General features: G+C 40.0%; 1 protein-coding gene across 1 annotated transcript in view; it reads left to right on the top strand.

Annotated features, from left to right (window-relative positions):
- The window catches only part of UBR1 (ubiquitin protein ligase E3 component n-recognin 1), a 76,251-nt gene that overhangs the window by 37,024 nt on the left and 11,574 nt on the right, over window positions 1-27,653 (top strand). The window contains exons 26-40 of the mRNA XM_081312777.1: window positions 1,159-1,258; window positions 5,190-5,299; window positions 5,621-5,710; window positions 7,042-7,223; window positions 10,588-10,793; window positions 12,742-12,835; window positions 14,263-14,415; window positions 15,086-15,183; window positions 15,861-15,951; window positions 17,257-17,405; window positions 18,484-18,539; window positions 20,043-20,139; window positions 21,734-21,801; window positions 22,120-22,276; window positions 24,342-24,429. Of these exons, the coding sequence (XP_081168903.1) occupies window positions 1,159-1,258; window positions 5,190-5,299; window positions 5,621-5,710; window positions 7,042-7,223; window positions 10,588-10,793; window positions 12,742-12,835; window positions 14,263-14,415; window positions 15,086-15,183; window positions 15,861-15,951; window positions 17,257-17,405; window positions 18,484-18,539; window positions 20,043-20,139; window positions 21,734-21,801; window positions 22,120-22,276; window positions 24,342-24,429 (1,739 nt within the window). The remainder of the gene's footprint in view (window positions 1-1,158; window positions 1,259-5,189; window positions 5,300-5,620; window positions 5,711-7,041; window positions 7,224-10,587; window positions 10,794-12,741; window positions 12,836-14,262; window positions 14,416-15,085; window positions 15,184-15,860; window positions 15,952-17,256; window positions 17,406-18,483; window positions 18,540-20,042; window positions 20,140-21,733; window positions 21,802-22,119; window positions 22,277-24,341; window positions 24,430-27,653) is intronic.

Below are 27,653 nucleotides of genomic sequence, written 5' to 3'. Positions count from 1 at the left end.
ATTTGTGTGCTCTACCTCAAATGATTCCTAACTCCATATATCTGTAAGCACGTGGGCTTTTGGAGTCCTGTATTTGCCTTAGCATTTTTTTTATTTCAAAACAATTCTTCGTGATATCTGCTTTATTATTTCAACAGTCAACATCATACTTGTACATCAGGGACAATTCATGAAAGAGATAATGACTGTCTCCATTTTTTTAATTATAAAAATCTCCCCTTTCCCTTTCCCCACTTCCCCTGTTAACCTTATAATGAAGAGAAACATAATCAGAACATTTAAATTTGTATGTCTATTGATCAGTAGGCATAAGGAGGCATATTAAATTTTAATGCATGTAGCTGTTTTCTCTCATCTCTGTTTCCATTAGTACTGCGGTAGACATCCAAATAGTTGAGCAGTGTTTTAGTATTAGACACCAGAAGGCCAATAATTTACTCAGGAGAATTTCACCAACCTCCTCTTCTTACAGTATTACTTAGATTAGGGGATGGTGTGCTTTTCATAGAGTGTTCTTACACATCTTACATTTACTAGGCAAATGACCCAGTAGCATTTTGAAAAACGTCCATGTTTGGCAGTTCATTTGCTTATTTTATCTTTTTGGGGTCAAATACCAGCACTGCAGGGAATCCAGAAATGTTCTTTAGTATTGTGGGGTAACATAACAACTTCTGTCTACCTCACTTTATACCAGGGGTAGGCAACCTTGGCTCTTTTATGACTCGTGGACTTCAACTCCCAGAATTCCTGAACCAGCATGGCTGGCTCAGGAATTCTGGGAGTTGAAGTCCACGAGTCATAAAAGAGCCAAGGTTGCCTACCCATGCCTTATAACAAATTTAATCAAGATGGAGTTAATTATCAATTTTTCTTTCTTCTTTCTCAGGACTGACTAATCTTTTCTAACTTTCTCCCCCTTAACACTTTGTTTATTCCCTCTGCATTCCATGGCCAGGTCAATATCCCTTCATGTCTTATTGTGATAAGCTAACTCTGGGTAATTGTTTAATTGCTGTGTGTCTCAGCATCCAAATGCAGGCTGGTGGTTGTTTCTGCCCTAAAAGATGGTCCTGGCTAAGATTGGCTAGATTATCTGGCTATTAGAGAATATTCCATTACTCTGAAAGATTAAATTTGCTATCTGTCTCTACATAGGTCCTTCACCTCCTTGCTTTGGGTTTACTTGAAGAGAAGCGTCAGTTAGAGGAGATTCCAGAGGAAGAAGTAACCTTTGACTTCTATCATAAAGCTTCCAGTAAGTGTGCCACCTTAGAGAAAGAAAATCTATATTTAGAAATAAAGTGTTAGTTCACAGAGTACTAGCAGAGTGCTTTTTAAATGCCACAGAGATGAATATAACTAGGCACCACAGTGAATTTATATACTGCATAAGTATTGTATTAATTTGTATTGATATTAAATATGTACTCTACTAAACCAGGGGTAGGCAACCTTGGCTCTTTTATGACTCGTGGACTTCAACTCCCAGAATTCCTGAGCCAGCATAGCTGGGAGTTGAAGTCCACGAGCCATAAAAGAGCCAAGGTTGTCTACCCCTGTACTAGACTATAAGGTAAAGGTAAAGGTTCCCCCGCATGTGCGTGCTAGTTGTTTCCGACTCTAGGGGCCCGTGCTCATCTCCGTTTCAAAGCCAAAGAGCCAGCACTTGTCCAAGGACGTCTCCGTGGTCATGTGGCCGGCATGACTAGATGCCAAAGGCGCACGGAACACTGTTACCTTCCCACCGTAGTGGTCCCTATTTTTCTACTTGCATTTTTACGTGCTTTCGAACTGCTAGGTTGGCAGAAGCTGGGACGAGTAACAGGCGCTCACTCTGTTACGCAGCCCTTGGGATTCGACCTGCCAGACTGCCGACCTTCTGATTGACAAGCTCAGCGTCCTAACCCACTAAGCCACCGCGTCCCTTATGTACTAGACTATACTTATATGTAAAATAATATGTAATATATGTACATGTATGTGTGTGTATATACATACCGTGGATATACATGTATTGCCTGTGCCTAAAAATCACAAAATTGACATTAGTACAGTCCTTTCTTAAATTTGGACTGTGTACATTTATTTTTATTGGTTAGTTTTTGCAGTTTGTAAAAATACAGTCATGCACGTGCAAGTTAATAGCTGAATAAATAAGTTAATATAGGATTTTAATCTTAGATTTTATTAATTTTGGAAATACATTTGCTAGGATGGAATACCCTTTCCTTAATAAAGGTGTTTTAAAAATAACATGGAAATGAGTTTTACGCCTATAGAGCTGCTGTAAATAAACAACCTAAAATAAGAATCAAATTTAATGGAATAATAACAAGGCATTTTTAAAAAATCTGTAGGACTGTTTTTTTCTTATTCTCTTTAGTATGTCAATAGAAATAACTCACATCTCAAAATAAGGAGAAAGAAAAACCCCTCAAGCTGAAGCTTGTAAGCCGCCCTGAGTCTTCGGAGAAGGGCGGGATATAAATGGAATTAAAATAAATAAAATAAATAAAAAATTTATATTCCTATACAGCTGTTTCCTAGTATCAGTTTTACTTTTCCCTATGAGAGCTGGCTTTTGTCTGACGTTTTGCAAGATGATTCAAGTGTACGGTAGCCTTCCTCAAATCAATGTCATCCCAGATCCAGCCAGGACCATCCTATCTGGGAATGATGGAAGCTCTTTGTACCTCAATGCAACTACTATTTTTGTGACTTTTATTGTTTTATCCAAGTATAAAATATAAAGGAAAATAGAAATAGGAAATTAGGGGAAGGAAAAAGAGAGGGGGAAAGAAAATATGGGGTACAAGGGGGGGAGTGTTGACTTCCAACTCTTTTTAGCATAGTAACATTACAACCTCAACTTTTTACTTTTACATATATACTAGCCATTTCTATCTAATAAATCTTATCTAACTGGGAAAACTAGAGTCAAAGTTTCAATTTTTTTTCATCACAAGCAAAAAAATCCAGAAGTGATTTCCAAATAAAAAACATAATTAAATATGTTCTCCTCTTTGAATAAAGCAATCAGTTTAACCGTTTCTGCTTTTTCTTCTTTGCTGTGTAAATAATATATATTTCTATTTGCACTTAATAATCTTTTTAAACTCACCATTTATATGAACAAAATTTACTGTATTCTTTGAGATTCTTTAACCTTAAAGGGAAAAATACTTTTAAAATCTATTTTAGAACACTAAACTTTTCTTTACAAACATTTGTAAGATCAAAAAGTTCTAATACATATTTTTTCACTTTCTCTTAACATACATACTTTAAAGTTCACTTTCAGTCAGACCAATAAAGTTCCAACTAACTCATTAAATTTAAATCATTCCCTCCAAGTTACAATAATTTTTTCTTCTTGTATACTTTGTTTTTAAAACTCTTAATTTTTTTTAATACACCTTTTTCTTTAACTGTCTCTTAACATAGATACTTTCAAATACACTTTCAGTAATATTTTACAAGCTTTAGGAATTACTTAAGCATTATATGGAAAGGAAAAAATGCACTTTCAAACCCACTTTACATTAAAACTTTCAGTTACAAATATCAGACCGATAAAAATCTATCCCAATACCAATTGACTCATTAAATTTGGGTCACTCCTTCCAGCTTATCTTCATAAAATAAAATCTTTTTCTTCTCTGGAATGTTTATCAAGTAATTATAAGCTTCTCTTTTTCTCAAGGATTTCTCAGCCTTGTTAGTGTCCATGGAGAAAAAGTCTCATAGTTCTCATTTTGAAAGTTGCAGATTTTCTTGGAACTCTTCTTTCAATTGGAGATTTATATTTAAACCATCACAATAAAGATTGGTGTCAGGTTCATATTCCAAAATTGCAATTGAATCCTCTTCATTGTCAGCTCCTTGTGAAATTGTCTCAGTGGTTTGGTAACTTTCTACACATATATACATCTCTGAAATAGTTTGAGTAGTTTTTTTTTTATATCCTTGGAGCATATCTGGTCTATGAACTGTTGGATTTCATTTAAGGATTTTTCAAATACACCTCTAATCCTTTACTCCTCCATCTTCTTAACTCCCTCTTTAGTCAAAGAGTAGCTTTTTTGTAAGTCACTAAAGAATTGCTGACCAATCAGGAATCATAAAAATTGGAAAGTTTTAGCCACCTACAGCAAAGCAGACTAAACTACAGATGACTAAAAATAATAAACTAGATGCTCCACACTTCCTTATGTTAGCTTGCCTTCAGCAGCCTTTTTCCTTGTTTAACAACGAAGAAATCCCCCCAAATGGCGCAGATCTTCAAAAAGGAATAACAGGTGGTGGCTAAAGAGAGCTTCTCTTAGTTCAATAAAGATTAATAGTCCTTAGGTAAAGGTAAAGGTAAAGGTTCCCCCGCACATGCGTGCTAGTCGTTTCCAACTCTAGGGGCCGGTGCTCATCTCCGTTTCAAAGCCAAAGAGCCAGCGCTTGTCCGAGGACGTCTCCGTGGTCATGTGGCCGGCATGACTAGACGCCAAAGGCGCACGGAACGCTGTTACCTTCCCACCGTAGTGGTCCCTATTTTTCTACTTGCATTTTTTACGTGCTTTCGAACTGCTAGGTTGGCAGAAGCTGGGACGAGTAACAGGCGCTCACTCTGCTACGCGGCACTCGGGATTCGACCCGCCAAACTGCCGACCTTCTGATCGACAAGCTCAGCGTCCTAACCCACTGAGCCACCGAATCCCTAATAGTCCTTAAAATGATTAAAAATTGAAAGGCACAATTTAGTGACCGTTTGAAAAATAGATTCCAAAGCTGCTGCTGCTTCAACAACAAACTGATTACAGTCCTGCCCACCCCCAGTTCTCAGCACACAGGCTGCTTTGAAGCACAGCTCATGAAGCTACTTGCACACCCTGTTGCTGTATCAGAGGATCTTGTGGGATGATTCTAAGACACTCTAACCCAGGAGAGTCATATAAATACCATTTTTTAAAGTGAAATACACATTGCTAATAAAGTAGTGGGAAGTTAGCTCTGAGCAAAGGTAAATTTATAAATAACTATTGAGACTTGCTTGTGCGGAATTATTCAAATTGTAGCAATTATTAGTAAAAGAAGGAAATGCATCTCCTTTAGGAGAATAAATGTATGTGGCTAATTTGGTTTAATTATATGGATTTTTAAAAAAATAATAAAAAAATGTTTTTCTGTTGTTAAAGGAATGGGGAGCTCTGCTTTGAATGCAATGAACATCCTCATGATTTTGGAAAAGCTGAAAGAAATTCAACACCTGGACTCTCAGAAAGACATGATCAATTGGGTACTACGGGTAAGTAAGGATTACAAGTGAATAGATTAATCAGGAATTGGCAGGGTGGGGCTTGAGGATACTATGACCGATCTTATGATCTTCCCTATAAAATAAAATAAGGCAAAAGAGTCCCTGTAGATCCCAAGTGGAGTAAAACAGTTAAAGATGATTGTGATCAAACTACAGAAGAAAGATAGTAAGAAGAAATAGTACTGGCTAAATTGAAATGGTTACTAGCAGAGGATGCTTTGGGTCTCCTACATTTCTTGCAGGGCAAACTGGAAATATCACATATGCTACACGCAGTTTGTGTTTTAACTATTAAATCTGTGTTTGTAGATGTTTGAGACAATAAAATGCTTGAGAGAGAAGTCTTCTTTTCCCATGGCCATCACTGCACCTATGTCAGAATCTACAAAAGTTAATGAGGTAATCATGAAATAAGGTAGCCTTAGATTCTTAAGTATTTTATGAATAGAAGAGCAGCTGAAATGATAAATGTTCTCATTCCTCTGTTTTGTTTTTCTCCTTGTACTGTATGCTCGGCTGGCAAACCCCTCTGACAGATACTCCTCGACTTACAGTGTGTCATTCATTTAAAGTTGATGGCCTCAGACAGGATGCTTTATGGCCGATAAAGCACTTCTACCAGTTGTGAAACATTGCTCGCCCCCCTGCAGCCATATGATCACAAATCTGGGTTCTGGCAACCTATTCACATAAATGACTGGTTGCATCCAACAGTCATGTGATTACCATTCACAGTCTTTTTCACACAACCTCCGCAGTCACCAAGAGGTGGAGAGAAAAGGATTTTAGCACCTGGAAGCTTTGCAGATACAGAACAGACGGAGAAAAGGATTTTAACTTTATGGCAAAATCCTTCTCTCCCTGTTTCTCTGTACCTTCACCCCTCTGTTCTTTATTTGAGATAAAGGACTCACTTAGCAATCTGTGTGACTGCTTAATAACCACAGCTGGGGGTCCTGGAATTGTGGTCATTGAGCGAAGCAGTCACATACACGACTCAGCTGCTTTCCTCAACAACTGAGATTCTGATCCTAATTATGGTCATTAATTGAGGACTATGTGTACTTAGTATAATCGCAGTCACCACTCTGTACAATTCTACTCTGGAAATCTATTTTTTCTTTTCCTGAAGTTTGCCCTTGGCACTTTTTTCCCCATTAAGGCAGGGGTCCCAAACCCCCAGACGGCAGCCCTCTACCAGGCCATGTCCTATTCACAACTGGGCCATGTGAGCAGCGGGCCAACACACAGGCAAATGTGCGCAGCTTGATTTGTGCAAGCGGCAGGCTGGCACATGCGCATGCATGCACAGCTCGACTTGCAGTCGAGCTGCGTGTGCATGTGTGAGTAGGCTGGCCTGGTGCTTGTATGAGTCAAGCTGCACATGTGTGCACATTGGCCTGTTGCTCATGCAGCCTGGTTCCCCTCTTCCTCCCCCCCAGCGGAGCCGCCAAGCCACAAAGGTTAGGAACCACTGCTCTAAGGCTTGTTGGGAACATAAACTTTCACCTTAGGCTGAAGAGCCAGCATTCTGAAGTCTGCTTTTTGAGCTTCAAGCTCAAAGATAAGATTATCTTATCTTCTCAGCCCTTGATAGTTTTTAAAATATTGAAAGTAGTATGGTGGAATGTTTGGGGATGCGGCAAGAGTATAAGAAGGAAATGCCACTTTTTATTTTATGACGGTGATTGTCTTGAATAATACAGAGGGTATTTGTTCTGTTAAAACAGATGCAGAGAATTCAGGATAAAGAGAAGGCTGAAAGGAAGAGAAAAGCAGAAGTAGCCCGATTACATCGCCAAAAGATCATGGCTCAGATGTCCGCTTTGCAGAAAAATTTCATAGAAACTCACAAGCTCTTGTATGAAAACACGCAAGAAACACCTGGAAGAGATGTTATGGAAGTGGAGAGGTAGGAGGAGGGAATAATATATTAGATAAATGCAAAAGTTAGTAACCAAGTTAGTTTGGACCTGGTTAGTATTTGGATGGGAGACATAGAGCTTTAGGCTAAACTGGGAAATAAAAATAAAGAGCCTCATGGCAAACAGTTTATGCTTTCCCACAGTTAGTAGATATGTTGGACACCTTTAATGGCTCTCTTATTGTGGCAATATACCATTTTGGATTCCTTCCAATACAGGTAGTCCTTGACTTACAACAGTTCATTTAATGACCATTCAAAGTTACAATAGCACTGGAAAAAGCGACTTTTGACTGTTTTTGACACTTAACAACCATAGTAGCCTCCCCAAGGTCACATGATCAAAATTCAGATGCTTGGTAACGCTCATTTACGACGGTTGTAGTGTCCCAGAGTCATATGATCACCTTTTGTGATCTTCTGACAAACAAAGTCAATGGGGAAGCCAAATTCACTTAACAACCATGTTATTAATTTAATAACTGCAGTGATTCACTTAACTGTGGCAAGAAAAGTTGTAAAATAGGGCAAAATTCACTTAAATGTTTCACTTCACTAGCAAGAGAAATTTTGGGCTCAATTGTCGTCATAAGTTGAGGACTTCCTGTGTTAATTAAGAGGTAATATGGGAGAGACAACCATCTCTCCGCCTAGAGAGCTGTTGGAGGTCCAGCCGATCTGAATCCGACCGATTGCGACTAAGAACCCATATTAGGTCTTATCTCGCAGCGATGAGGGTGGCGAGGTCTAATTACTTCGCTACCCTCATCGCGTCCGCAGATAATCGCCCGGCCGCCCTGTTTAGGGTGACCCGCTCCCTCCTTAATCAGGAGGTGAGTGAGGAACCCTTACAGGGGCATGCCAAGGAGTTTAGTCAACATCTGTCGGACAAAATCGCTCGGATTCGGACCGGTTTGGACTCCGACTGGGCAGAGTCGGACGATCAGGACACGGGTGGTCTTGTCAATACTATCTGGGAGGAGTTCGATCCTGTAACTCCGGAGGAAGTGGACAGGATTATGGGGAGGCTGAGCTCCACCACATGTTTATTGGACCCGTGCCCTTCCTGGCTGGTCTATGCAGCCCGGGAGGGGACACGAGGCTGGTTCCAGGCGGTTATATCTGCCTCTTTGAGTGAGGGTAGTTTCCCCGCCGCCTTGAAAGAGGCGGTGGTGAGACCTCTCCTCAAGAAGCCTGCCTTGGACCCAGCTGTGTTGAATAACTTTCGTCCGGTCTCCAACCTTCGCTTTCTTGCGAAGGTTGTTGAGAGTGTGGTGACCCATCAGCTCCCTCTAGTTCTGGATGAAGCGGATTATCTAGACCCGTACCAATTGGGCTTCAGGCCCGGGTACAGCACGGAGACGGCATTGGTCGTGCTGGTGAATGATCTCTGGAGGGCCCGGGACAGGGGATATTCCTCTGTCCTAGTCCTATTAGACCTCTCAGCGGCTTTCGATACCATCGACCATGGTATCCTGCTGCGGCGCCTCAGGGGATTGGGAGTGGGAGGCACGGTCCTTCAGTGGTTCTCCTCCTATCTCCTGGGACGCTCGCAGTCGGTGTTGGCAGGGGGTCAGAGGTCGACCGCGAGGCCTCTCCTTTGTGGAGTACCTCGGGTCGGTCCTCTCGCCTCTCCTGTTCAACATCTACATGAAACCGCTGGGTGAGATCATTCGTGGTTTTGGAGTTGGGTATCATCAATATGCTGATGATACCCAGCTTTTCATTTCGACCCCAAACCACCCCAATGATGCCCTCGACGTGATATCCCATTGCCTGGAGGCGGTTCGGGTCTGGATGGGGAGGAACAGGCTTCGACTCAACCCTGACAAGACTGAGTGGCTGTGCGTACCGGCATCTCGGGATATTCAGGATATTCCACCCCTCGCTATGGGGGGTGAGTTATTATCCCCTGTAGATAGGGCTCGCAACTTTGGAGTCCTCCTAGACTCACAGCTTTCCCTAGAAGACCATATAGTAGCTGTGACTAGGGGGGCCTTCGCCCAGGTTCGCCTGGTGCGCCAGTTGCGGCCCTATCTAGACCGGGATGCCCTACGTACGGTCACTCACGCGCTCGTGACCTCTCGTCTTGACTACTGCAACGCTCTCTACATGGGGCTACCCTTGAAGACCACTCGGAGGCTCCAACTGGTACATAATGCAGCCGCGAGAGTTGTGTTGGGAGTTTCCCGACACTCCCATGTCACACCTCTGCTCCGCAAGCTGCATTGGCTTCCAGTTGTCTTCCGGGTGAGATTCAAGGTGTTAGTAATGACCTACAAAGCCCTACATGGCATGGGTCCGGAATACCTTGGGGAGCACCTGCGGCCGGCGTCAACTTCCCTCCGCCCAGTACGCTCCCACAGAGAGGGCCTCCTCAGGGTGCCACCGGTCAAAGAATGCCGACTGGTGGCCCCCAGGGGGAGGGCGTTCTCTGTGGGCGCGCCGGATTTATGGAACCATCTTCCGGTCGAGCTCCGGATGGCGCCTGATCTCCGCTCCTTCCGGCGCGATCTTAAAACCTACCTCTTTGAACAATCTGGCCTGGCCTGATGGGATGGGGTCGGGTTTTATAAATTTATCTTAACTTTTTAATTTGTATTAATTTATTACGGGCATTGCTGTTTAATTACTTTTTAATTTTTGTATCTTGTTTTTTATTATGTATTGCCCTGTTCACCGCCCTGAGTCCTTCGGGAGAAGGGCGGTATACAAATTAAATTAATAAATAAATAATAAATAATCTCCTGAGAGAAAGTGACGCTAGCTCCTAAGCAGGGAAGAAGATTGGCACAGCCCATGCCTTTCACATACTGTAAAATAGACCATAATAGAAGTGGTATATATGCTAAAGTGTGAGGCGTTTTTGGCAAGGCAATGCCTCATCCAGTTATATCTGAGAAGCTGAGAGCAGGCCTCAGTCTTCTCATAAGAGAAGGGCGTGATGGCATGCACAGATTTTGAACATATGTCAGTGTATCCTATCTTAATCAGGAAGGATCTACTTCTGTACTACTACTTGTGCTGGCTAAACAGGCTTTTGTTTAAAATCTGAGAGCGGTGAAATTGTTTGTAAATATTAAATTAAGAAAGTTATTTCATCACAGAAGCATGAGTAGGTTTCTACGATTACAATGCTTTTGTATTGCTATTCAGATTCACTTGGTTCAGCTGCTTAATAGGTGCTGCATTAAAGAGGTTTTAGTTGAAGTTCAGGTTGAGAATAGATCCATTTTTAATAGTTTTAATGCAAATTTGATTTTTATCTAAAACTAAATTACAAATAATTATTTTAGTGATCTTTGACTGGATTCTTGACCAGAAATCCACTGATTTGAATCTTGTGTCTTAGGTTCATACTCCCACATTATCAAGTCAGAATTGCCTTGGGGCCCAAGCGAGGCCAGTCTGTCACTGAAAAAGAAAGGCTGACATGTATCCTGTGTCAGGAAGAACAGGAAGTAATGCTAGAAAGTGCTGCCATGGTTTTATCTGCCTGTATCCAGAAATCCACTGCCTTAACCCAGTGTAGAGGGAAAGAACTCGAACTTGCAGGAGGTATGTATATTATGCTGTGAAACTTTAGGGAAGCTTTATAGCAGCTGCAGAGGACTTTGGATGAAGCTGATTGCCTGGACCATTTCCAGTCAGGATTCAGGCTGGGTTATGGGACTGAGATGGTATTGACCGCGCTTGTAGATGAGCTCTGGCAGGAGCTGGATGGGGCAGTGTAACCATACTCACTCCTTTTGACCTCTAACCACTTTCAGCCATCAGCCATGGTATCCTTCAGCATTGGTTTTGGGAGCTGGGAGTGAGCAGCACTGTTTTGTGCTTGTTCTCCTCCCTCCTCTGGGGGGTCAGTTCCAGTCGTTTTTTTATTGGGGGGAGGAGATCCAGCCAGAGAGATCCAGGAGAAATATCAAGATTCAATTCTTTCTCCTCTCCTGTTTAACACTTACACAAGGCCTCTTCATAGGTCAGGGGTGTCAAACTCAATTTCATTGAGGGCCGCATCAGCATTGCAGTTGCCCTCAGGGGGCCGGGTGGGTATGGCCTGGGTGGACGTGGCCTACTGGGTGGGCGTGGCTAGAGTACGCATGGCCTACTGGGTGGGCATGGCCAGCTCTACATCGTTCGCATCAATGGTGCCTGAGTGGGACAGATCTGAGGGTCTCTGGCAGAAGGAGGGTCTCTGGGCCAGGGCCAAGGCAGTGGGGGCCGTTCCCTCAGTTTCCAGGATGGCTTCGCGGGCCACATGATACCACTTCACGGGCCGGATCTGGCCCCCGGGCCTTGTGTTTGACATGTCTGTCATAGGTGATCTGACAGTTTGGGGTAAGGTATCATCAATATGCTGATGACACCCAGCTTTATATCTCCACGCTGAGCTGCCTAAGTAATATCTTGGATGTCCTGTCTTGGTGCTGGAGACTATAAAGGTCTGGACCAGGAGCAGTGGGCTTTGACTCAATCCAAGCAGGACTGAGTGGCTTTGGGTTTGGGGGCCTTCTAGTGCTGGATGGGATGGCACTGCCATGAACCCAGTATGCAATCTGGGTGTCCTCTTGGATTCAAGGGTCCTAATAGAATATCACATGGCAGCTGTGGCCAGGAGGGCCTTTGCATACCTTAGGGTTGTGCATTTTTCCTGGATTAGGAGGTTTTGCTCATGCTCTCATGCCCTCGTAACTTCTCTGGATTACTGTAACACCTTGCCCTTCAACTAAAGCTTCACCTATCAGCCGCACGGGAACTAAAGGGTATCTGATATTCAACCCATCATCACTGCTATGTGATCTGCGTCGGCTTCCAGGTGCGTTTTAAGATGGTGATCCACCTTGCTCACTAAGCTGGTTATCATCTTTAGAATCCTTCATGGCTTGGGGCCAGTTATGTAATAAAAAGACTTCTCCCTGTTGTTTCTATCCATTCAGCTTGGTCTGGCAGGTTGGGCATGTTATGGGTCCCATCAGTGAAGGAATAACAACTGGTGGGGACCAGGAAGCCTTCTCTGCTGTAGTTCCCTGTCCTCTGGAATATTTTCCCTTCCAAGATTATGATGACCCTAACCTTGTTGGCCTTTCATAAGGCCATAAAGACTTGGTTGTGTGCCCAAACCTGGGGCCTTTGGGTATATCAGTGGTCCTGTTTCTTGGCTTTATTAACATCTGTGGCAATAGGTCTACTCTAGGTTCGTACATCGTAGCAACAGTTTACACATAGGAATATTGCATAAATGAACTTGATATAATTTATTTACCAAAACCTTTGCTCATCTAAAATTATGAAAAACTAGACAAATATACGGTACTCTGATCAATCACATGTAATGCAACAGATCATTTGCTAGTCTTTTAATCTAATATAAATGAAAAGTTCTTGTTTATTCCCTAAAACAATGTCCCTTGCCAGAATTGCCCGTGTAAGTTTAATAGTGCACATTTTGCAAAACATCCCTTATTGCAACAGGAAACTCTGTGTGTTTGTTTATTTTCCTCAACAGAAGATACTGATCCTCTTTTCATGAATCCGGACTTGTCATGTGGAACACATACCAGCACTTGTGGTCATGTGATGCATGCCGCTTGCTGGCAGAAGTGAGTTGATATATTTAGTAATTTTTATGGCTTGCTTAATTTTTAGTCAGTTTTCAAATGACCTCCTCTGAGGGGTTTATGCATATGTTATATTGACTATGTAGAAAGTAAAGAGACAGCATTAGTAAAAGGAAAATATGTATAGCTCAGGGTTGAAATGAGATCTCCTAGCTAGGTGGTCTCTGAGCTTGGTCGTTTTCTTGCAGATGGTTCATTACCCAAACTAGATAACATCATCAGTGCCAGTGATTTTACAGCCAAGAAATGTACTCAAAGAAATATAAGGCTAATTGCAGAGGAAAAATTACTTGTTGATCAGTTCCAAATTCCAGAGTAAGGGAAACATGCCATAGGCTAATTCACACCGAACATAATAGCTCTCAGCTTCACTTCTTCTAGATTTCTTCATCAAGTAAGACAATAAATAAAGCAAAAAATTAAAAAGAATTAAACGACAGGGGATGGATAAGAGAACGGCTGAATTTGCTTTGAGTTATGTTCTCAAGGCTCTAAAGTGTGAATAACTATAAATTCCATGGTACCCACATTTGTTCTCTTCTCCCCCTCCCTTTTTTTTGTTCTTTACCAAGTTAACTGATGAATAGAGAACGCAAGCATTTGCACGCTATTGCATAACATTTGAGATTGTCCATTTAAATTAATAACTCTCAAGCTGACAAACATTTCAATGGTACTAAAAAAAAAATTAAGGCTGTGTCCATAATCTGATTTTTTTGAATAATTTTCTGATAACTCACAACCGTTATAGTAATTGTTTGTGATGTGAATGTTAAATTCTTATTTTCTAAAAACGGCTTATTTATAGCTTTTGTCTGTGTTGAGCTGTTAGCTGACAGCTTTTCCTGAATGGTAGTTTCTGCTCCATATAATTGCAATGAGTTCAGGTGGTCCTTGCTTACTGACTGCTAATTCAGTGACAGTTTAAAGGTGGGCTGCAGAGGGTGATTTTTATAATTGAACTTACGGCTATTGCAGCTTTCCCCATGGTCACAGGCACTTGGCAAGTGGTGCACATTTATAATGGTTGCAGCCTCCTGCAGTCACATGATTATCATTTCCAACCATTGCAGCCAACGTCCAACAAGCAAAGTTGGTGAGGAACCGAGCAGGAAGTTGCCAATCATGGTCACGTGATAGATTTAATGATTGCAAGTGATTTGCTTTACGACGACAATCAAAAATGATGTAGTAAATCGGGAATAATTATATGATATTTCACTTTGTAGTCATATCACTTAGCAAAGGAGTACTGGTCCCAATTACAGTCAGTAAGAAAGAACTGTGTGTACGTAATGATTTATTGGTAAAATAGTCAAATTGAATGGATACCAAATTTCAGAACTGGATTTTTACATGTCTGAATTCGATGGTTTATTCTGAGATGTCCATTTGAATATTCATTTCAGATACTTTGAGGCCATTCAACTGAATTCTCGACAACGTCATCATGTTGAACAGGTTTTTGATTTAGGGAATGGCGAGTACCTTTGCCCACTGTGCAAATCCCTGTGCAATACTGTGATACCAATTGTTCCTTTGCAAGAAGAGAAAATAAACAGGTATGTGGCCATTTTTACTTGTTCCTAATCTGCAGCCATTTTTCTTGCATTTATAGGGAAAGTACATGATTCTTTGCTGTGCTATACAGATAGTCCTCAACTTATGACCACAACTGAATCCAAAATTTCTGTTGCTAAGCAAGGCATTTGTTAAATAAATTTTGCCCCATTTTAGGACCTTTTTTTGCCATAGTTGTTAAGCGAATTGTTGCAGTTGTTAAGTGAATCACGTGGTTGTTAAATGAATCTGGCTTCCCCAATTGACTGTGCTTGTCGGAAGGCAGCTGGGAAGGTTACAAACATGATCACATGCCCCCAACGACTGCAGCTCTCATAAATACATGCCAGTTGCCAAGCACCTGAATTTTGATTACTGATCATGGGGATGTTGCAGTGGTGATAAGTGTGAAAAATGGTCTTAAATCACTTTTTTCAGTGCTGTTGTAACTTCAAGTGGTTACATCAAGGACTATCTGTATGAGCATTTATTAACATATTGTGCAGTCTAAGATCTTTTTCATCTTTGTAGGAAATACCAATTTTTGATAGCTGGAACAACCACAGAGAGATCAGTTCATGTTTTAATAATTACCGTCGTAACCCAATAGCTGTTTAAATGTTGTCTTATATAAAGCATGCACATTCCATTGCTGTCTTTTTGTATTGCCAGTGAGGATGCAGAAATGGTAGCTCAGCTTCTGTCTTTGTCCAAGTGGCTAGAGATTGTTATGGCTCGGATAGCTGGTTACAACAAGAAAAGCAGTAAAGGTTAGTGTCAAGCAGTAACATTTGATGTTAGAAAGGTGGAGAATTGTGTTTTAATATATTGTGCAAGGTGGAGAGATTTCAGATTCCAGCTTCCTTTGAGCAAGCATTTGCTGGTGTATTAGGCTAATAAAGGACTTTTAAGGTAAACAATGCCTCAGAGTCCTTTTACAAAGGAAAAGCCCATACGGAAACTTGACAGTTAGTACATTTCGTGGAGAACTTTACAACTGAGAGAACTCTTTTAAGATGCTATTGAATGGGTTAAGATACAATCCCATTTGTTTTCCAGTTACAAAATTCCTTCCATTGATTTTATTGTTTCTCATAATCTTTTCTTCTGGCTGTATTTTACCGCTGAGGTCAATATTCCATTTCTTTTATGATTTATTAATTTAGTCTTCAAATAATCATTTCTTTTATGAGGTATTAATTTATTCTTAGTTTATTGTCTATACTAGTTTGTTATTATTTCTACATTTTAAGGTCCCTAACCTAGAGAGAAGTACAAACCTTTATGCATCTTATCCAGGCTATCTAATTTCTCATGTGACTAAATAGAAATTTTGGCCCAATGACTAAATTGCATTTTTATAACAAAAGTTAGAATTTTTATAACTTTTTATTTATTTCAGTTAATTAAAATCAAAATGTAATAATCTTTTATTTGATTTTTGAAGAAACCAAAATTGCCCCATCTTTACTTAATAAAGAAATGGAAGATGCTTCATCTGAATTCCATTCTATACTTAGCTTTGGAGTTCAGCCTTTGTAAGTATTGAGTCACACTTAGAATGTTTCTTATACGTATATTGCAAGTCTAATGAAATTGTGTAATGAAGATGGATTTTGATCTAAATTATATTGAATGTCCATCTCCCTCCCTCCCTCCCTCCCTCCCTCCCTCCCTCCCTCCCTCTCTGTCTCTCCTGTATGTATCTATTATAAGTTAGCAATTTTATATATGGATGTTTCTTCCATATCCAAGAGATGAATTCAGTGGAAATCTTTCTTCATGAAATATTTTGAAACATTATACAGTTGCTAAATAAAGGGTTACTATTCTACTTAGTTCATAGCACAAAATGGACCTTCCATTAAAAGCTACAGTATGCATAGCATATATTAGAAAATAATTACATCTTATGGTGACAATATGCTTTATATATTACCTTTTTAATGTACTTTCTTCACTTCTTAGGTTTAAATGGTTTTTATTGAAAAATACAGTTTATACAGTTTATTTTTATTGTCTCATTCAAACAAAAAGAAAATTCATTAATTTGAATTCTAGCTAGTCAGTAATGCCATTGCTTTAGGAATGTAACTTCAGCTCTGGTTTAACTTTAGTGTTAATTTTTTCCTTAATGGTGTAAAGAACAAAGAATGATATGGTCTAGTCTAGTGTATCCAATTTAGGACAATTTCCAGCAATAAGAACTTCAATTCTCAGAATTTTGCTGCCCGTATAGCACTTGCTAAATATTCTAATAGTTGAAATCCACAGAGCTGAAAGATGTCCACTTTGTTAAACTAGACCAGGGGTGTCAAACTCAATTTCATTGAGGGCCACATCAGCATTGCGGTTGCCCTCAAGGGGCCGGGTGGGTGTGGCCTGGGTGGGTGTGGCCTACTGGGTGGGCGTGGCTAGAGTGCGTATGGCCTACTGGGTGGGCGTGGCCAGCTCTACATCGTTCGCATCAAGGGTGCCTATGGGGGCCTGGGCAGGAGTGGGACAGATCTGAGGGTCTCCGGCAGGAGAAGGGTCTCTGGGCCAGGGCCAAGGCAGTGGAGGCCCTTCCCTCACTGTTTCCAGGATGGCTTCGCAGGCCACATGAAACCACTTCGCGGGCCGGATCTGGCCCCCGGGCCTTGTGTTTGACATGTCTGAACTAGACTATTGTTTTCCATTGAGCAAATGCATCTAGCCTAAAGGATTTAAATTTCAAGCCTATTGCCAGGAATTATAGCTTTCAGTAGCAATTTAGTATTGCATGTTTCTGACATGATTAAGAACATTACTTATCTTTCAAATGTTATCATCACCAGTTCACAATTTCTGGGTTCTTTCCACAGAATTGAATATTCAAACAGCATAAAAGAGATGGTGGTTCTCTTTGCCACAGCAATTTATAGAATTGGATTACAAGTTGCTCCTAATGAAGTTGATCCACGTATTCCTATGATGACTTGGAGCACTTGTGCTTTTACAATCCAGTGTTTAGGTAAGTAAAAAGTTGAATTTTGAGACCATTTGAAATAAAGCTTTTATTTTATTTGTTCTAACATAAAATAGTAAGCAACTATATTTTTGAAAATAAAAAGGCTACTTAAAGTAGATAAAATCTTGGTACATAGAATGCTAAATGTGTTTATTAAATTTACAGGTCACTCATCTTGCTGTCTGCATAATGTAGGATTATGCTAGACATAAGTCAGACCCTTACAGTCCCCATTAACATCCTATGCTGCTAAAAGTGGATAGTGAAATTGTTTATTTTGATTTCAGAAAATACTACTTTCTACAAGTCTTTTTCCTAGTACTTTAACTGGTAATAATGGTAATACCTACAACAAAACCATTTTTAGAAATTGTCATAGATGAGAAGATATTTGTTGCTTTAGAATTGGTACTAGGATTATGTTTAGACATAACAGCAAGAAACATTTAAATACCCATGGGCAATATCATGATTAACTCATAATATCCATAGGCTAAGACTTGGTTTATTAAATAATTCTACTTTGTACTTTAATTTCTAGTATTCTAGTATTCAGTATTCTAGTATTCAATTACTAATATTGAAAAGTGAAAGGAGACTATTCTGTGCACTGCTCTATTGCTAAACAGATGTAACACATTATATCTGTGCAAATGTAATAAGCTGAAACAGAATGCTAATTTAGAATGTCTAAGTATAATGGAGCTTGTTTCTGATAAGGCTTCTAGAAGTAAATTCTGTACAATTTAATACAGTTAAATTGGCTATTGGTATGGCATGTTTCAAGTGAAAAGAATGAAGAAATAAAATAAGATTTGAACAAATGAATTGGTAAATCGCATTAGATGTTATGCTACACCAAATCTGACACGAGAACATGACAGATGTAAAAATAAACTGCCACAGTGAAAATAAGGTTTTTGATATCTGTCAATTTGCTTTAAAATCAAAATCTTATCCTATCCCCCTGAAAGCAGCAGTTCAAAGAGATTTATGGGAATTGAGCTGTAAAGATCTGGCAATTTTTGACCACTATTAAAGTATACCTTATTCACTTTACATTTTCTTCTTGCTTTTAAAGAAAATCTTCTAGAAGATGAGGGCAAGGCTTTATTTGGCTCTCTACAAAGTAGACAGGTATGAATGGCTAGTGGTAATAAATGTGTTTTTATCCATTGCCAAGGTAAATAGACCAATAGTTTCTTGAGAGACATCCTTTTAATCCTTGCAATTTACATTTTATATATATGCATTTTTTTAACTTGAAAAATGTGCCTTTGTCACACAAGGAAAAATAATAATAAGTTTTTATGGTCAAGAAGCAAATTATATACATAGTTATATAATTAGCTGTAATGTAAACTGCTGAATACAAGATTGGCGTTGCCCTTTATATTAATCTGTATGTCTCCAGTGAACAAGGCTCATGAGTACTGAGAAGAGATTGTGATTTTTTCTTGAGTTATTATTTGTATTCCTAGTTATTATCTGTTCTTGTAAGACACTTCCAAATAATAGACACTGAATGGCCGTCTGTTAAAGATGCTGTAGTTACATTCTGCATTTCTGTCTTTTATGAAGAAGGACTTCAGGCTAAACAGCTGGCCATAACCTAATTGGATTTCAGTTTCAAAATTATTAACGGTTTCTGTGGTGGCAGGGGAATCCTGCAGTCCTTACATAAGAGCAGTGGTGAATTCTTGCCTTAAGGAGGATCTTTCCACTTTCTACTTAGGTAAAATAAATCAGAGGTCCCCAACTTTTCTTGGTTGGTGGACCAGAGGGAAAGGGACGGGGAAGCATTTTACGCACGCACACGCAAACAGGGCCGCGAGCACGTGCGTGATGCAAACAGGGTGGCGCTAACACCCATGTGACATTTGCTAGTCCTGCCCCATTTTTACCATGTGGGTGCTAGTGCCACCCCATTTTCACCGCATGGCATTCCATTTTTCCCGTGCGGCACCCCATTTTCACTGCACAGCCAGGGCACTAGTGCAAGTGGGGGTGACTGCACGCACACATGTGCGTGCACTGGCCAGCCTGTCCCACGGCCCAGTGGCCAGCAAGCCACGGCCCGGTAGTGGGCCGTGGCCCACAGGTTGGGGACCCCTGATATAAATTTATAAAAAAAAACCAAGTAGCAGGTTCTAATCTAGAACTGAGCAATATCTTCATGTGTAGACCGCTGAAGGTCAAACATTTCAGCATGCAGTTTACCGTCATCTTTCGGACAAAGGAAATAATTATAAAGTCAGAGTTGTTTGCTGTTCACTAAACATATGCTCAAGTACTCAATATTTTTAAGCAGTTATTTTCAGATTGTGACTTGAATGTTTATTTTTTCAACTCACTAATATATAGATTCTTAGATAAGGAGAAGTAAGTCACTCTCTACATGTATACTTTTTCCCATATTTGCTACTAGGCTACGGTATATACCAGGGGTAGGCAACCTCGGCTCTTTTATGACTCATGGACTTCAATTCCCAGAATTCCTGAGTCAGCTGACTCAGGAATTCTGGGAGTTGAAGTCCATGAGTCATAAAAGAGCCGAGGTTGCCTACCCCTGGTATATACTGACCTACTTCTTTAGAACAGTTTCATTAAAACTTCCTTCTGCTTCTTCTTGTACTCTAGCACAGTGGTCTTAAAGCACTGGTACAATTTGCAGCTGTTCAGAGGACTACAGTCCCCCAAAACGTGATCCAACAACATCTCGTACGTCTCCTAGGAGGTAATGCGATTTTCATCACAAGATCTGGAAAATATTTAAAATCTTCTTCAAAATGTTTCTTTCCCAATACAGTTCTGTATTTCAATAAATAATGTAGATATAAGCAAGCGCATCTAGCATTGCAAGACTCTGGACACCCCACTAGATCAAAATACATGCACTGTTAACTTCTAGATTTTATCAACAGTCTATAAATAACATCATGATTGTGTCAAAATTACAACTATATAAACCGCATCATTTTATGATGCTACACATATATCAATATTTGCCTCCTGTTGACCCTTTCCTTCATAGAGATACCTATGTGAGGGATAATTGGCTAAGTATCTAGGCAAGAACAACCGTCTCAGTTTGAGGTTAAATATTAAAGAAGGAGTTTGCTGGAGGTTTTCGATTTGTTGATTTTTTTCTTCTTGAGCAGCAGCTGTTGGTGGGGAAGGCAGAAAAAGAATACAGGTAGTTCTCAACTTACAGCCACAGTTGAGCCCAAAACTTCTGATACTAAGCAAGGCATTTGCTAGGTAAATTTTGCCCCATTTTACAACCTTTCTTGCCACAGTTGTTAAGTGAATCGCTGCAGTTGATAAGTTAGTGACGTGGTTGTTAAGTGGATCTGGCTTTCCCATTGACTTTGCTTGTCAGAATGTCATAAAAGGCGATAACATGATGCCGGGACACTGCAACTGTCATAAATATGAGTCAGTTGGCAAGGTCTGAATTTTGATCATGTGACCATAGACACTCTGTAATGGTTGTAAGTGTGAAAAATGGTGATAAAAGTCACTTTCTTCAGTGCCATTGTTATTTTGAATGGTTACTAAGCGAACTGTTATAAGTTGAGGACTGCCTGTAAAAGCTGTGCAGATACGCAGCCGAAATTTTCTAGGATTCAAGACAGGAAAGTAACCCAAACAAATGTCTAGGTGTAGTGAATTACATTTGATTATGAATGTATTTTGTTGGTGCTCAAACCTTAGCAATTTTCTTCAAGTTAGCTTTCTTTAGGTTTAAACTTTAATCCATTCTTTTCTTTAAGTGTAATGCACCTCTGTGTTTTTCCTTGCTGCTGTGTGCCTTAATAAGCTCTTAAGTATTATTTTAAACAGATAGGTTGTTGCCTTGAGGAGCTTGTAATCTGGTAACACTGAAAGGCCCAGACTGCTCCATATTGATTACCAGATACGCGGCTTAAAATGACCTTGTGTTTCTTAGTTAACAGAAAGGGGAAGACATTTTATTTTGCATTGGTTCTATAACCCATCTTGGAGGGAAGGAGAAGATGGTGGCAGCAAATACTAGATGAAGGCAGTAGCTGCTGTATCGTGCTAGGTTGTGCTGCTTGATTTTTTTAAGAAGAGACTGGGCAGCCATTTGTCTGAAATGGTATAGGGTTTCCTGCCTGAGCAGGGGGTTGGACTAGATGACCTCCAAGGTCCCTTCCAACTTGATGATGATGATGATGATGATGTTATCATTTGTCTAAAGGAGTCAGATACCTAAGGGAAGGGATATATATACTCATGACAATAATGCAAACAATGTATTTTAATTTATTGTGCCACTTTTTAAAATGTCTGTTTTGCTTTTATAGTTCTTTTGCCCAATTTAAAAGTGGAAGACACACCATCTCTTTTAGATGTAGACCTCTTCCATGCTTTGGTAAGTGTATTGATGGCTTGTGCTAATATTAATGTTCCTTAATTTTTTTCCACCTCTAGAGTCATACTGGTAACAATTCTTTTATGTACTTGTTGATAGTAGTATGTTGAGATGACATTTGTTTTCATTTGGATTTGATTACAGTTCTTGTCTGTATCCATCTTAGAATTAGTTAATTTAAAATATGATATCAGATCTAATGGTTTTGATTGTTTGGATGAGATTTATAGAGCCTTTATTTCATCATGTTGCTTGGATAGCTGTTTTTAAACATCTATTGTGAAAGCCAATTTAACCAATTTCTTATTTCCTTTGTAGGTTGGATCTGTGTTATCATTTCCATCTTTGTATTGGGAGGATAATGTAGGCTTGCAGCCTTCGTCTATCAGCTCAGCTTGCAATCAACTCTACCTCTTCCATTTGTTTACTATGGCACACATAACACAAATTATTCTTACTACAACAGCAGATGAAGGTATATTTGATTTTAACGCTTTTTAGATAATAGATGAAATCACTTTGAGATTCTTCTGCCAAAGTTTTGTATCCTTTCCATTTATGTGTAAAATAGCACTTGTGTGCGTTCCTGCCTACTTTCCCTAACCCAGGGGTGTCAAACTCAATTTCACTGAGGGCCGCATCAGCATTGCAGTTGCCCTCAGGGGGCCGGGTGGGTATGGCCTGGGTGGGTGTGGCCTACTGGGTGGGCGTGGCTAGAGTGCGTATGGCCTACTGGGTGGGCGTGGCCAGCTCTACATCGTTTGCATCAAGGGTGCCTATGGAGGCCTGGGCAGGAGTGGGACAGATCTGAGGGTCTCTGGGCCAGGGCCAAGGCAGTGGGGGCCGTTCCCTCACTGTTTCCAGGATGGCTTCACGGGCCGCATGAAACCACTTCGCGGGCCGGATCTGGCCCCCGGGCCTTGTGTTTGACATGTCTGCCCTAACCCACTGATGCAAGAAAACAACAGAGCTCAGAGGTCCATTGATCATGTCCACTTCTCTCATAGTGCTGTTATTAGTGGCCGTGGACTTAGGCCTGAGAAAAGTAGATTCATGTTCTGCCAACAGCTGTGAACGGAAGAGAGCATTCTGGTGAAGATAATATCATTACACAAGATTTTTTTTTAGTTTTTGATTTTCAGTTGTATCTCCTGGGCAACCCATCTGTCCATTTGTTCCCTTTTCTCATATGTGTTTCCCCACCCCAGTTATGAATATACCAATGGCCGTGCCAGGCTTAATTTAGTATATTGATATTAATCAATAAAATATAAGATGGTATAGCATGTGGGTACTTAAAAAAACTTTCCCCACTATCAGCTGACCTCTAGGCTTCCAAAATCAGTTGCTCTCTAGACTCTGATCAGTTCTAAAGGCTTTGATGCAGGTCCTACTTGCATGTACTGTATTTTCTTTGTTTAATTGTTTATTATTTTCAGTATTACTTTTTGATTCAGAATTCTTTTAAAAGAAAAAAGTGACGTATGTTTTAAATCGATAAATTAGTCCATCAGTAAGGATATCGATACTTTGTATTCGGGAAAAGATTGATGTAGCTAAACGAACACTCATGCTCTATAATTTATTTAACAAGTTCAAAGTTGCACTGCATATACTGGTCTATTTGCTTAATTTCCTTGTTTATTGCAAACTAAATTTATTTAAATGTTAATAATTTAGTAGTGCAACATATAAGTATATACGTAGGGTTAGTTTTTTGATTGGCACAAACAAATATGTTTCTGTGTAGGTATTTTCCCACGATTTTCCTTTTTTTCCTTTTTGCATACTATTTTGGGAAGAGGTGAATTCTTTTTTTACTATACGTTTTGTCTTTCATGGGCTGGAAGATAGGAATGAATTGGCATTTAGCAGCATTACAGCATTCAACCTGACCTAGATTGTGTGCATCCAGATGAAATGTATCTGAATGATAACAACTGCCTGCACCATTTTGATTGGGTTTTCAGTTGTGATGCAGCATTGAATTTACTTCAATTTCTTAACTATGGAGGAGTATAGTTCTGCTAATTGGACCTCTTGGTAGTTTTCAGTACATTTAGGCAAAATATCCTTTTGGACTTTGGTGGCACTCCTTTGCAGTTAGTTGTTCAGGTCTTTCTTGGTGAACCAGAACTTGCCCTGAGGTTGTGCTGTTCAGTAGCTAAGCCACTGAACATCTATGATGTCTTGCTGGATTCCGTCATGTCTCCATGGTTGTATCTGTGCAAAATCAGTGGAAGATTTAGAGTGGGGTGCCATCAGTGTGCTGATAGTTTCCAGCTCTGCTTCCCCTTGTCGCTCAATTTCAAAAAGTAATAGTTTCAAAATTCAAAAGCTAATGGAACTGGATGAGGCATTAAAATCCAGGCAAAATGGCAATATTATCGGACAGTTCCCAGCTGGGGTGTTTTTTATGTTTAGCTTTCACTGGATTCAAAGGTGATATTGGTACTCTTATGATGATTCACCAGATGCAAACATTCATAAATCAATCAGATTCGACAGTAGTTATTAATTGCCAATAATGATCTTTCCAGATTGTCCCTCTGCTCAGATACTGAGTGATAGCGAAGAAGCGCATGCTGCTGAATCTTTTTGCAAAGAAATTTGCAGATACACAAATCGGTAAGATAAACAGGTTGCATTGGTGTTTCACATTCTTCAAAAGAATGGGGGAAAGGTTTCTTCAGTTCAGGAGTTCACATATCAGTAATGCCGCTTCCTTGCGACATTTGCTAATATGTTGTGCATCAGTGAATGTCTCACGGGGAAAGGAGATTAGGGCAGAAAAAAATTAGAATAACAAATAAAAATTCAGCTAATTTGCTTTTGGTTTTCTGATTGCAATTGTTAGTTTGCATGAGCGCCAATTTGATCTAACAGTTAAAATATCAGGCTAGAAACCAGGAACAATGAAGTCTAATCCTGCCTTCAGCATGAAAGCCAGCTAGATGAATTTGGGCCAGTCACTCACTCTCATCTCAACTCATATCATGGGGTTGTTATTGTGGGGAAAATAGGAGGAAGAAGGAGTATCAGTATATTTGCTGCCTTGAATTATTTATAAAAATAAAAAGGTGGGATGTAAATAAACAGGGGCACGATGGCTCAGCGGTTAAGACGCTCAGCTTGTCAGTTGGAAAGCCAACAATCTGGATTTGAAACCTGAGCGCCATGCAATGGGGTAAGTTCCAATTCTTGCCCTAACACCTGCCAACCTAGCAGTTCAAAGGATGCAAATGTGAGTAGATAAATAGGTACCACTTCAATGGGAAGGTAACAGTTCCGTATTTTCATGCTGGCCACATGATGATAGAAATGTCTCTCAAACAATGCAGTCTCCTTCGGTTGAGAATGGAGATGAGCATCGCCCCGTGACCAACTCAAGGACAGGGGAAACCTTTAAACCTTTATAAATAAAGAAATAAATACCATTGTGTGCAATGTTATGATTTATTTTTTGGCTAGGTTTTGCATCCTGCCTAAGTCATGAACCACTTCATTAGGGAGGCAAGGTACCAGCTGTTTCAAACTGAAGGGAAATGGGCCAAACAAACTATGATTGCTGTATTCACCTTTTAGATTAATCAGCACACCATGACTGGAAGCAAATATGATTTAATGCAATGTTGCATCTATCTAAATAATTTAACAAAATAAATAGCATCACTTTTGAAAGAGCAACACCTTTTTGGGCAGCAGTTAAGATAATAATAATAATAATAATAATAATAATAATAATAATAATAATAATAATAATAATAATAATAATAATAGTAATAATAGTAGTAGTAGTACAGGGAGTGCAGAATTATTAGGCAAGTTGTATTTTTGAGGATTAATTTTATTATTGAACAACAACCATGTTCTCAATGAACCCAAAAAACTCATTAATATCAAAGCTGAATATTTTTGGAAGTAGTTTTTAGTTTGTTTTTAGTTATAGCTATTTTAGGGGGATATCTGTGTGTGCAGGTGACTATTACTGTGCATAATTATTAGGCAACTTAACAAAAAACAAATATATACCCATTTCAATTATTTATTTTTACCAGTGAAACCAATATAACATCTCAACATTCACAAATATACATTTCTGACATTCAAAAACATAACAAAAACAAATCAGTGACCAATATAGCCACCTTTCTTTGCAAGGACACTCAAAAGCCTGCCATCCATGGATTCTGTCAGTGTTTTGATCTGTTCACCATCAACATTGCGTGCAGCAGCAACCACAGCCTCCCAGACACTGTTCAGAGAGGTGTACTGTTTTCCCTCCTTGTAAATCTCACATTTGATGATGGACCACAGGTTCTCAATGGGGTTCAGATCAGGTGAACAAGGAGGCCATGTCATTAGATTTCCTGCTTTTATACCCTTTCTTGCCAGCCACGCTGTGGAGTACTTGGACGCGTGTGATGGAGCATTGTCCTGCATGAAAATCATGTTTTTCTTGAAGGATGCAGACTTCTTCCTGTACCACTGCTTGAAGAAGGTGTCTTCCAGAAACTGGCAGTAGGACTGGGAGTTGAGCTTGACTCCATCCTCAACCCGAAAAGGCCCCACAAGCTCATCTTTGATGATACCAGCCCAAACCAGTACTCCACCTCCACCTTGCTGGCGTCTGAGTCGGACTGGAGCTCTCTGCCCTTTACCAATCCAGCCACGGGCCCATCCATCTGGCCCATCAAGACTCACTCTCATTTCATCAGTCCATAAAACCTTAGAAAAATCAGTCTTGAGATATTTCTTGGCCCAGTCTTGACGTTTCAGCTTGTGTGTCTTGTTCAGTGGTGGTCGTCTTTCAGCCTTTCTTACCTTGGCCATGTCTCTGAGTATTGCACACCTTGTGCTTTTGGGCACTCCAGTGATGTTGCAGCTCTGAAATATGGCCAAACTGGTGGCAAGTGGCATCTTGGCAGCTGCACGCTTGACTTTTCTCAGTTCATGGGCAGTTATTTTTGCGCCTTGGTTTCTCCACACGCTTCTTGCGACCCTGTTGACTATTTTGAATGAAACGCTTGATTGTTCGATGATCACGCTTCAGAAGCTTTGCAGTTTTAAGAGTGCTGCATCCCTCTGCAAGATATCTCACTATTTTTGACTTTTCTGAGCCTGTCAAGTCCTTCTTTTGACCCATTTTGCCAAAGGAAAGGAAGTTGCCTAATAATTATGCACACCTGATACAGGGTGTTGATGTCATTAGACCACACCCCTTCTCATTACAGAGATGCACATCACCTAATATGCTTAATTGGTAGTAGGCTTTCGAGCCTATACAGCTTGGAGTAAGACAACATGCATAAAGAGGATGATGTGGTCAAAATACTCATTTGCCTAATAATTCTGCACTCCCTGTAGTAGTGTTGGAAGGGACTTTGAGGTCTTCTAGTCCAACTCCCTGCTCAGGCAGGAAACCCTATACCATTCCAGACAAATGGTTGTCCAGTCTCTTCTTAGAAACTTCCAGTGTTGGAGCATTCACCACTTCTGGAGGCAGTTTGTTCCACTGATTAATTGTTGAAAAAGGGTTGCTTTGGAGAATAGCTTGACTCCCTCTTCTTTTTGGCAATCCCTGAGATATTGGAACACTGCTATCATGTCTTTAAGGGGAGAAAAGGTGATAAACAGAAAAAAAGAAAGGCAGCGCATAAAATTGCCTTTATAGCAATCTACTTAGCAGCCCTTTTAACAATACTAACTGGTTGCACATTATTTGAATATAACTGGATATTTCTTTTAGAGTGAGATTAATTATTTTTGCCACTTTTCCATAAATGTTCTCAACTATATATTTATTGATGTAAAAAAGAAAGATTGTTATTTTGGAGCATAGCAGATAAAAG

This window comes from Vipera berus, assembly GCF_964194415.1.
Source record: "Vipera berus genome assembly, chromosome: 1".
Lineage (NCBI taxonomy): Eukaryota > Metazoa > Chordata > Lepidosauria > Squamata > Viperidae > Vipera > Vipera berus.
This window is presented reverse-complemented; position numbering and strand designations above follow the sequence as displayed.